Here is a 12331-nt window from a genome sequence, read left to right as displayed (position 1 = left end):
AATTCACATGCATGAACTACCAGAGTAAGGAAGGAAAACGAAAGTTTAGTTTAACATGGGTATTTATTACAAACATTTTGCCGTTTTGTTCTTTTTATAATTGTCATTGTCATGATCCCCCTTTAACAAGCACACATGTGATCTACCTGACCACTTCACCTAATGCATTTTCCGAATTTAATCGATTGATCGTAGTTAGCAGATATTGCATCCACCGTTTTAATGACAAGGACATTCGATTTATCAAGCCTTCCCTGCTTTGCACTACCAACATATATGGACACGTTGATCTTAAGTTTCAGTGTGCTAGCTCAAAAAAGCAACATCCGAAAGAAAGGCGTTTGTCCCACTTAAACACTTTATCATATATCCGAGCCAACCAATCGTCTTTTTGTCTCCCTATCGCAGACACAGGAACAGTATCTACTGTAAAATGATAACCGATTTAGTCACCGTGTCATAGTTTTCCTTTCCTCTTTCGTCTATCCTGGACTTAACATTTATGAGCATTCCGGTGGGTGTTTCTAGACAAGCAGAGGGTGCTAAACCTGACTGTGACCTGGTCCATGCTTTCAGTTTTTGGTGGAGTCCGATTTGCGCATTTGCTTTTTTTTCTTCGTACGTGTTATTTTTGGCTATTTTGTGTTTTTTTTTTTTTTTTTGTTGTGTGTGCCTGTTTTCACTGTCTGGTCTTTGTTCTAGGATTATCATCTTATGATTTCTACTCGAATCTTAGTTCTCTTGATTACTTTTTAGTATTACTTTGCTATGGATCCAAACCATGACTTCCAATACTCGAATGGATCATAATACCAAGAGAAAAACGATGTGGTCAACTTTGACAAAAGTCCCATTCTTTTATTATGTGTTTGGTTTGTGTGATATCTTTCCTTTTATGTTTATCATTTAAGTACGCGTTGTCTCTGTCGCTCTCTTTTGGATTATTACACTTTTTTTCAAACATATCTTAAGAAAATATAAAACGACAGAAATTGAACTTATCAATTTGAACGACCACTGAAGACAGCTGTCTTACTTTTTTAGTATTCAATAGAACATAGTACGTGGATTTGTTATTTGTCATTTCACCCAATCCACGAATGTTCCGTCTATTTATTCACAAAATATTTTGCCATTAAAATTGAATGTAAATTATTCATATTTTAGTTTTATTCGAGTTCACTGCACCGGTAAAATATTGTGCATGATACTTTGGAGTACTGTAAACGAATACTGTGACATTATCTTGATGACAATTGATAGCATACTGGTCATGTTCATTACTGATGACAGTTGATAGCATACTGGTCATGTTCATTACTTAATGACAGTTTGTAGCATACTAATAATGTTCATTACTTGATGACAGTTGGTAGCATACTGGTCATGTTCATTATCTTGATGACAGTTGGTAGCATACTGGTCATGTTCATTATCTTGATGACAGTTGGTAGCATACTGGTCATGTGCATTACCTGATGACAGTTGGTAGCCTACTGGTCATGTTCATTACTTAATGACAGTTGGTAGCATACTGGTCATGTTCATTACTTGATGACAGTTGGTAGCATACTGGTCATGTTCATTACTTAATGACAGTTGGTAGCATACTGGTCATGTTCATTGTGTACGTCTTGATGACAGTTTGTAGCATACTGATCATGTTCATTATAGGATGACAGTTGGTAGCCTACTGGTCATGTTCATTACTTAATAACAGTTGGTAGCATACTGGTCATGTTCATTACTTGATGACAGTTGGTAGCATACCGGTCATGTTAATCACTTGATGACAGTGGTAGCATACTAGTCATGTTCGTTGTCTTGATGACAGTTGGTAGCATACTTGTCATGTTCATTACTTAATGACAGTTGGTAGCATACTAATCAAGTTCATTACTTGATGACAGTTGGTAGCATACTGGTCATGTTCATTATCTTGATGACAGTTGGTAGCATACTGGTCATGTTCATTACTTAATGACAGTTGGTAGCATACTGGTCATGTTCATTACTTGATGACAGATGTAGCATACTGGTCATGTTCATTACTTTATGACAGATGTAGCATACTGGTCATGTTCATTATCTGATACAAAATACGGTAAATCTGAAGAAATCATCGCAGTTTGAAATGTGGGAGTTACGTTTGTCAATTTAACTTAACTATTTAAAATCCAACGATTTTGAAAAGCTTCAAGTGTAATCTTTGTATTAAGTATTATTGACCAAATTTTCAATATATAATAACAAAATAAAGACAAAAGTGTTCCCAAAGCAGGCTTATCATTAGCAATATTAAGGAATTACTTCCTTACATTCAAGTGATACAGTCAGTGTATGGTTTCAATACAATTGTGTTAATTATTTGTTTTTATAATTTAATTAATTAGAGAAAAGGAAACTTCAAAAAGTGACAGAGGATCAGTGGTACATGTATGTATGCCATTGGTACACCAGAGAGTGTATTAAATTTCTCTGTGTACTTGTAATCTGACAGCACGAATTTCTAACAAATGGTGACTTCCAATTATTTTTGATAAGCAATTTTCTACATTTACAATGTAAATTATAACTTACATCTTAATGTCAATCTTATCTTACACTCCACTGGGCGGTTTTGAAGAACCCGACACTTATACAGTCCTTCATCTGCCTGTGTTACATTTGTAATTTCAAGGTCTTATTTTCCGTCTTCTGAGTTTCCGATCACCCTTAACCTGCTAGATGCAGGAACGTTTCTACTGATATTGAAAAAATCGCTGTGTGGAGTTAATTCCAGTGGTCCGTACCACGTAACTGATTGGTGGGAAATAAAAGGAGAGCGTAGTATAGCAACTGTACCAACATTTATAATGTATTCAGACTGAAAGCTGCAAACTAACACAAATTGAAAGTTTCAGAAATATATCATAATAGTTAATATTATTATAACAGTTTATTGAGAAAAGGGCGTTAAGAATTCTAAATGACAGATTGCCAGGAAGCAAACTACATGTATTTGGCATAACTCTATTGCGTTAACGTTGCCTATAAATTCATGCTTTAACAAAATAAGAATGAAAATAAAAATAGCAGGTAAATATATATATATATATATATATATATATATATATATATATATATATGTGTGTGTGTGTGTGTGTGTGTGTGTGTGTGTGTGTGTGTGTGTGTGTGTGATCATCTGATGGGATGAAGCACCTATATCATCTTATTTGCTATTGCTTTACTATCTAGATATATATATATAAGTCTTAGAATGTGACGACTATTCACTATACTGCTCCATTGAATTGATACAGGGAAGATAACGTAAGCATAGAAGGGTCTGAAAAATTCCCAACGATGTTAGAATTTTCAAATTTGCGAAGCAAATTTTTGGTCGTTCGATTTGCGGGACTCAAACTCCTGTCACATCTATAGAAACACTGCCTGCACAAAGTCCAGTGCTCGTTTTTTTTCTCTTCGAAGTAGATAAAAAAAGATTTTCCCTCTTACCTGATCTATGAATTAAACTCACAATAAAGTATAGCTGGAGCTGTTTCATCTTTGGTAGTACACGGGAAATTAAATAATGATACATTGCGGCATCTAACAACGAAATCATATAGTTACAGAAATATAATCGCAGTAAGCCAACTGTCTATAATTTCCGTTTTGTAATAAATAAAGACATAACAATTGAATTTGTATTATTTAATCATATTGTTGATTTGATTAACAAATTTGTAAACAAAACTTTTAAAACTAATACAGTGATCTGTTTAAATTTTCCAAACACCCAGTATTCTCTCTGCAGTTATGCTAAATTGAAATCTTCAACACAAACTTGTGTTTTTCGACTAGGGCCTTATTGAATATTTTTTAGCAACCAGACTTATCAAAATAACTACAATATAATACCTTGAAGCTGCTGTCGGTGTGTCTTAAGTTTATCACCTTCCAAACTGCAGCATGAATGTAAATACTTTTAGATACAGATGATATACACAGTTTGGCCGTAAATAAAACTTCGAAAACTGTGTTACAATCTTATACCTGAAGAACCTGAATTGACCAAGTCTTACAATAACAGTACGATTACACTTTCCTTTGTTTTTTAAATGCCGGTAATCATACAAAAATTTATGACAAAAGAGTTATTTTCATTGTATGCATCACTGCACTTATGTCATGGAATTTCATTTTTGTTCCTCAAATACATCAACTTGATTTTTAACTAGAAACTATAGCATAAAGATTCATGTAATAATCATGAAACAACAGTCCGGGTATATATTTATATGATCATGGTAAGTAAACATTGTTTACCCTATATAAAATCCTGGGTATAGAATATACTTTAATATTTATAGAAGAGAAAGTAAATACTTTGTTGCAATATTTTAACAATAATTCAACACTAATAATAAATTTATAATGGATAATATTAGCAAAAAAAAATAAATAAATAAAAAAAAAAACTAAAAAAAAAAAAAAAAAACAGTTTTATGTAGTTTTAGATGGAAGCCAGTAGAACAACGGAAACTGGTCGACCCACAAAAAGTAATTCTACACAGTTCATCCTTTTCTTTATACAAGAAACACCACTGATATAAATATTGTAAATTACCAATTTATGTGAAGTTTGTATACTAGGACCACCACTTATATTCATAACACATTTTGCAGATAATTTTATACAATTTAGAAGTCTATTTTAGATGCTTATTGTGATGACTTTCTTCATTGATACTGCGCGTCCGTATGCATATGGTAGGTAAAATAAGATTTAGATACTTTAAATGTTCGTTTTCACTACTCTCTGCTCTCAAAAAGAAAATTCAGTCACGTATTGCTTTCCGAACGTAGAAACATTTCCTTTCTGAGAGTAAGATCAACTGCATCACACACACACACACACACACACACACACACACACGAGCGCACGAATTTCTTTAATCGGACGAAATAAGCTTAAATGGACATTGAAACTTTATTTCACCCCTACAGTGTTCCACGTCGCAATTCAGCATTTGGTTGCGGGACGTTTGAATGAAATAGTCTAAAATGTTCGCATATATTTAACTTCGTACTAGATTCTGTTTTTTTTTCTGTCTTATTGTCAATAGAAAGCAATCATTTAAAGATATCTATAAAAGCCATTATTTATGGCAAAAATATCTTAGCAAATATTTTGGTCATATTACCTTTATTTCAAAGGGTAAAAGTGTAAAATATAAAAAGATAGGAGCGAAATCATAAAAGGAGAATAGAATGCTCCAACATGGTTGTTTCCTTAACAATACATAATGATTTTCATAATGTTAATATGCATTGGGATCGAGATACATTTTATATTCATTTAGCTTCTCCTGTTAAATGGATGCTATCAAGTAAACCTGCTGTGTTTGGTAAAGATGTAACATTGACATGCTCCTTATCGGAGGAGCCCAACAAGCACATCATTGGAGCAAAGGAATAAACGCGTCAATAATATCTATCAATGGTATCACAATAAATGACAGCAAATATTCAAATGACATTAGTAGTAAAGACCGGACATCGACATTGACAATAATGTCACAAGATGAAAACGACGTAAACGTCCCATACACGTGTCAGTATGGCTTCAATATTTACAAACAAGTTTTAAACATGACTGTTGAAGATTAAAATTTTGAACGTAAGTTTATTTTCATTTGCATGTGTCAAAATAAGATAACCAAATAATATCTTAGTGTAATATATGTTATTTGCTAAATGATGTAATGGGAAAGGAATGAAGGGAACGAACCTGGATTCGAACGGTAATAAAAAGGAAATAATCCTGAGGTAACAATTAGTACAAATATATAGACAAAAAAGACGCACATAACAAAGAACATACACGCGCACACACACGGACTCCACTGAAAACTGGATGCATGGACCAGGCGCACAGGTAAGGGAACGCATTCTCTGCTTTTCTAATTACGATAAAGTCCTTTTCTCTTTTAATTTGCTTAACCTTTATTATGACATTTCAAATCTATAATCTTTATTCTTTTTGATTAAAGGATTGTAACATGCTCGCTTAAACTTTGGTGTTCAGGATACAAATTTAACTATTAACTATTTCGAGTGGAGAAATAATTCACCCCATTCATAACTGAAAGAGAATTTATGTTAAATGGATGGACCTTCATTTTTTCGTTTGATTTCTAGATCATCCTGCAGAAACAAAGTCTCACAAAGAAAACAAGAAGAAAGATTTTAAAATGACTATTTCCTTTGAGGAGGCGTATCCATCCCGAAGTTGTACTGCTATGTACGGAGTAAGTATTCAATATTTTGAGTGCTGACAAAAGAATAACAATACCACATGATATACTAGACTTATGATTCATATGCTTTTAAAAAATTTCAAAACGTCTTCAGTACGTTTTTGATACTATAAGTAGCAGTCTTTGTAAGAACCATGCAAAATCTGAAAAATGTGATATACCCCCAAAAAGGGGACATATTTTTATTTTTGTAATTAGGTTGTTTTATGTGTATATATTATGAAATGTGTAATAATTCATTCCAATCTGTTTGCTCTTATGAGATAATCAACACTGAAAATCCAATAGATTCTATTGTATTTGAGTGTCACTTACAGAGTCATCTCCCTTAATTTTGAAATATACAGTGCATTAAATATAATTTTTATCTCCTAAGAACACAAGTTATTTGAAAAAAAAACGAATGTTAATTTTCTGTTTATTATGGGAAGTGGTAAGTGAATTATAATATATTAATCACTATGCCTTCACCATTAATTTATGAATATAAATATTTCATGGGAAATGTTAAAACGACATAAATAAATGCTATTTTTTAGAATTTGTATACAGGAAATGAATTTAACGGATAACTTGTTTGTCAAAACAAAACCCGTATGTTTGTTTTATCGAGCGGAGATAGAACTGCATTACCACAATACACCAGAGACGTGCGTTCACCATCCTTTTGATTTGGTATGTCATGTTGGTACAAAGAGGATAAGCCAGAAATTTGAAATTGAAAAGGACATGTGTATGAATACGAAGCCTGACGACAAATCTCCTGAAGGTACTTTAATAAATGATTTCGTTAAATATGTATTACAGCTCATAATAATATAAAACAAGCTTAGAAGACACAATACAAGGTAGCCACAGGACATTGTCGTACAAGTATGTTAAAAATGTTTCATCTCATAGTAGGTTTCATTGAAAAAAAAGTAAAAATTCGATTCTTGCTAGATATTGTTGAAAAAAAGAATAGACTCAGTTGTTTCTCATAGAAAATCCAATTCAAGTTCATAATAATTTTAGATGTACCATATCTACAACTGACGATAAAATAATAGTATCATTTCAGGTTATCATGTAAAAGACCAGCTGGTTGGATCAGTCTCCCATGCAATATTTTGTATGTGTTCATTTTTTATTTGATAATAGTTTTAATTATAGTTTGCATTGCAAAGAAGATTGACTAACAAATCTAAGTTGAAATTACTGTCTTATTTTATGAATGAATGATAATGAGCTTGGATTTCTCGTGTTGCTGAGGCCAATGAAATCCAACCTTAAGAATGTGTGAAACGACTTTATGTGCTTATTTCACAGATTTCACAGAGTGAATTATCAAAATTTATTACACTGGAAAAATTTGATAAAACACTGCTATCTATACAATAATATGTTTTATTTGCCTTTACAATATAGTGCTTCTATAAGTCGCATGATTTTGTATGTAAAATACTAATGCAAGTACATTTGTACATGACTTGTACTCGTAAGTACTTGTATATCTTTCCCAAAAAATCATTGCTGAGCACTGCGTCGCTCCTTTCTGTCACGTCTTCGGACCATGGTGGGTTTTTTTTTTCAAGAATGAGAGAAAAATAGATTCCAAAACATGTTAACAAGTGTTCTGCGCTTTCTCCGTGTTTTTGGTTGGTATACGTAGAAAATTAAAAAAAAAAAAAAACTTAAGTAAATGTTGAAGAGTTTGGATGTTTTGAGTATCATTTACATCACAAATGGATGGTAGAGTGCTATAGTCGGGGACTCCGATAATGTACACTTTTTTTATCTAATAAACATTATAATTCAACAATTTCAGTCAATAATGTTTTATATTTGTTGTCTCATATTAATATTTAACTATATTGAAAATGTTATTCGTTTTTATCTACAATAACTCAGGACATATATACATTAATTTTCAATGTAGTATTTCACCTTTAACTTTATAGAATCAGTACGTAATAATAAGAGAAGCGGCATTTAAGTGCCACTCAATATGAAGATCATACAGTACATGTAGGTGATCCATGCATGCATGACTGTCAACATTCTCCCGAATTCCCTTTATTTCTCATGCAGAGACAGTTACAGAAGACATTACCACATTTAGTTTGTCATTCGACTGTTGCCTTTAAAATGTCTCGATTGTGAATGAAATTGAAACTAATTTGCACGAGATGTCGTTCTTCATTTGGTTTGTTTTTCTTCTTTGTTTTTATTAAAGTGGAAGTTGAATGTATGGTTTCCTCAAAAATGAAGATCTGAACACATAAAGGGCTATTGTTATGTAAAAATATAACACATGTAGACCGAAAAAGCATTGTTTGTTTTTGGGGTATTTTCTACACCATGAATTACCTCTACCATTGGCAGTGACTGAATTTTATATGGACTGGTACTTAAATGCAAATTAACAAAGTGGTTACACGAAATCTACTTTAAATCACAAGTAGCAATTTCTGATCACTTTAAAACTCGGAAGCATTTTTGATTCTTGGGGCAGGAGTGATTTAGACCATTTATAGGAAAAAATGTTTCTGTGGATTATGTGTATGAGCTATGGAATATGTTATACTAGCTCAGTCTGCACTATTCGAACAGACAAACATGGTATAAAAGAAGCTCTGTGTGAGGATAAGGGGCTTCAAAGTGTTCCTAATAACCTTCCTACGGATCTACTGAGGCTTGTCTTGAATGGAAATAAATTATCTATTATTACGAAAAGAGCATTTTACCGGTATAGATGTTTAAAGGAACTTTTTATTAATAAGAATGAATTACGTTATTTAGAGCCAAATGCATTTAGTGGATTAACAAATCTTAGGCATCTGTCCATGTCAGGTAACAAGTTAAAATTGTCTTCATCATATCCACCGGGAGCGTTCCGTGGAATCAGGAAACTTTCCATTCTAGATATTAGTCGTAATATGGAGAAGTCTCTGGCAAGTATTTTGAATTATACCCTTCCTGTAAATGAACTCCCGATGCTTCGACAACTCTCGATTGACCTCGCAAACAAACCAATGTTCGGAAGACACTTCAAAAGGATTAGGAATCTGACCATTTTACACTTTGATTATTGCAAAATTCAATTAATCAGAAATAAAACTTTTTCAAACTTGCCATTGAATATAAGAACTCTGAATTTGACTTCTTGTCGTGGTAAACCATACAAGATCGAAGTTAAAGCTTTTCAATATTTCCGGTTTTTACAAATATTAGATCTGACGAGTAGCTCTGTAGAATTAGCAGAAGTTTTGAATGCACTTCAGTCTTTCAAAGACAGGAAAATGAAAGCTTTACTTCTCCGAGGACTAATAGCATATAATACTGTTGTAACAATTGATCTGACACGTATCATCGGCAGTATTTGTGTAGAAACTATTGATATTTCTGACCTCGATATAATTTCTATCGACAAGAATGCATTGTTAATGCTTAGATATCCACATTGCTGGAAAAACGTGTTCATTTCGGCGAACAGATTCACATTTACTGATATATCAGTAATTACTCCCGTGTTAAAGATGCCAAAAAACATAAAGGTTCTTGACTATTCTTATACACCAATTCGATATTCTAATGTCGATTTCTTAAACATTGACTTTAATAATGAAAACAGTAATTTCTACCGAACCAAAAAAGAACCAGCAGTTACTCCAAAATTATCAATAACTGTTCCTCAGCTCTCGCTAACATTTTTTCGGATAACTCACACAATGGCTCGGTGGTGGGTTGAGGAACTTCGGGTTATTAATTCATCTGTAAGACATTTAGAAATGTCTTACTTCGATACAGAGATTTTCCCACGGTTTATTGTTGAAGGATATAATTCTCTGGAATATCTAGATATATCGGGTATAAGTGCAACAATTACTTTTGGAAAGTTTCCGTTTTTAGAACATCTTTCAGTCTTAATTTCGAGAGATGCGGAGTTGTATAAGCTTATACCTAGCCATGAGAATATCTTTGACTGGGCATCTAAAGTAGAAACACTGGATATTTCCCACAACTACCTTTGGTACATCAAGAAAAATTCTTTTGGTGACCTTCCATTTCTAAGGTGCCTAAATCTTTCGAATAATATGTTTCAAATAATACCAGAGACATTAACGAATTTTATTTCTATTGTCCAACTTGATATTTCTTTCAATCATCTCACCACTATACAGACTATCGTAAGGGAATGGATAAGCACTCAAATTGAACGTTTGGGTCATTATGACCTATATTTGAAGAGCAACGCACTAATTTGTTCGTGCGAAAGTGCTGATTTTATTCTTTGGATATCTGTTTCCGAAGTGAATTTTGACAATGCTGGGAATTACACGTGTTTGGTTCGAGGTCGAGGCGGGAACGATGTGGCTAACTACACCAAAAATGTTTTAGAAGACTACAATCACTATTTTATAGCTTGCAAAAGTAAAGTTTTGCTAAAGATAGGTATTTCTTTGTTAGTATTTTTGGTTTCGATTGTCATTTGCACTACATTGCTATACAACTTCCGATGGAGACTAATATTTTGGTTCTACCGAAAATTTCGGAGGTATGCAGAGAAACATTTAAAACTCGATTTTGAATATGATGTCTATGTGTCTTATTCGGATGACAACGTAACCTTTTTGACGAAGCACTTGCAACCCAAGATAGAGCGTGAATGGGGACTGAAAATGTGTTTTGGGGACAGAGACTTCAGTGTTGGTGACTCTACTGCAGATGTACGAGCAAATGCGATTCATAAAAGCAGACATGTAGTATTTCTTGTTACGCCAACGTTCGTTCAAAGCGAGTGGGGCAGATTCGAGATCGAAAGAGTAAAATATGAAAAGTTTTCTAAAGCCCTTCAGAAAGTCATTGTAGTCACTGAAGATGTTTCAGTCACGGAAATACCTGCAGAATTTGCCACATTATGGAAAGACGTTTTACTTATCGAGTGGCCAAATGACGCCGAAGAAATGAACATGGTTTGGCAAAAATTACGACTTTGGTTCTTTTAATCAAAATTAATGGACCTAGAGCTACAATACTGATTTGAAACGCTTGTTAAACTTACTTTATTATATTGACAGTTCAATTCTTGATATGTTGATTATTTATTTGTTCGAAGCCTATAGGAAATGTGTATTGGTTCAAAACCCTTAGCTTTTCTTTGGTCACATACAAAAGAATGAATGTTGCAGGAAAACAGTATTAAATAAATATATAAGTTTATAAATATATTTAAACGCCTTGCGGGTGGTCAAATTCAATTATTGTAAGCACAAATGAACGTAAGACCCATCCGTGTCTGGACCTGTGGCACCGTCATATATAACTGCCAGCATACAAGTTTCTTAAATATGATCAAAATTATAGTGTGGGGTACAAATTTTCATAAGAAATGTACAGAATAATGATGAAATACACTGCTGAAAATAGCTTAGTTAAAAAAAAATCAAATTTCTGGATAAAAGGAGGTGCTCATCTTCAATATACACATAAACACAGTGAATAGTTCGAATACTATTGGTTAAATACTTTTAGAGTTATAGATCACACTAAATTGGTACCCCGTAAGCGTGACGAGTGGACGGACAGAGTCGAGCAGCTGCTAGACCTATTTTCACCGTTGGTGACTGACGTAGGTAAAAACTTACAATTTGAACTGCAAAATCATCATTTTTATACATGAGTTTAGTCCAGAAATGACTAAAAGAGGTCAAGATAATATGATGTGTGACTGAGGTCGACTTAACCCACCAGGGATCTATGACAAGATCTGATAAGTCAGAAGATTCCGCACTTGGGGCGTAAAGGAAGTACAGTACTGTACTTGACATAGAAATCGATTCCTTCCTGCTCAATCGTGATACGTAAAAATTGTAAAAGGGGCATGCAGGTACATTTTACATGTATACTGATAAATATGTTAATCTTTTTGCCTCTGTAGCAGATGAAAAGTGTTATTATTATGTGTATGATTATAAAAAAAACAACTAATATTAATTATAAATTATTATTATAGTATTGATTGTTGAAACATATTGAGTGAAGTT

The 12331-nt window shown here is 33.1% G+C and overlaps 1 protein-coding gene and 1 pseudogene across 1 annotated transcript; both read left to right on the top strand.

The window, feature by feature from the left end:
• The first annotated feature begins 5311 nt into the window (after nt 1-5311).
• Nucleotides 5312-7627, top strand: LOC148621740 (uncharacterized; annotated as a pseudogene).
• A 1161-nt stretch (nt 7628-8788) lies between these two features.
• LOC148621739 (toll-like receptor 4) lies at nt 8789-11486 on the top strand. The gene has a single exon (XM_088576414.1). It carries the CDS (start codon nt 8828-8830, stop codon nt 11291-11293), a length of 2466 nt encoding a protein of 821 aa, XP_088432540.1. The 5' UTR covers nt 8789-8827; the 3' UTR covers nt 11294-11486.
• The last annotated feature ends 845 nt before the right edge of the window (nt 11487-12331 follow it).

This window comes from Perna viridis, chromosome 3, assembly GCF_037379345.1.
Source record: "Perna viridis isolate PV_CMFRI_1.1 ecotype Kerala chromosome 3, ASM3737934v1, whole genome shotgun sequence".
Classification (NCBI taxonomy): domain Eukaryota; kingdom Metazoa; phylum Mollusca; class Bivalvia; order Mytilida; family Mytilidae; genus Perna; species Perna viridis.
This window is presented reverse-complemented; position numbering and strand designations above follow the sequence as displayed.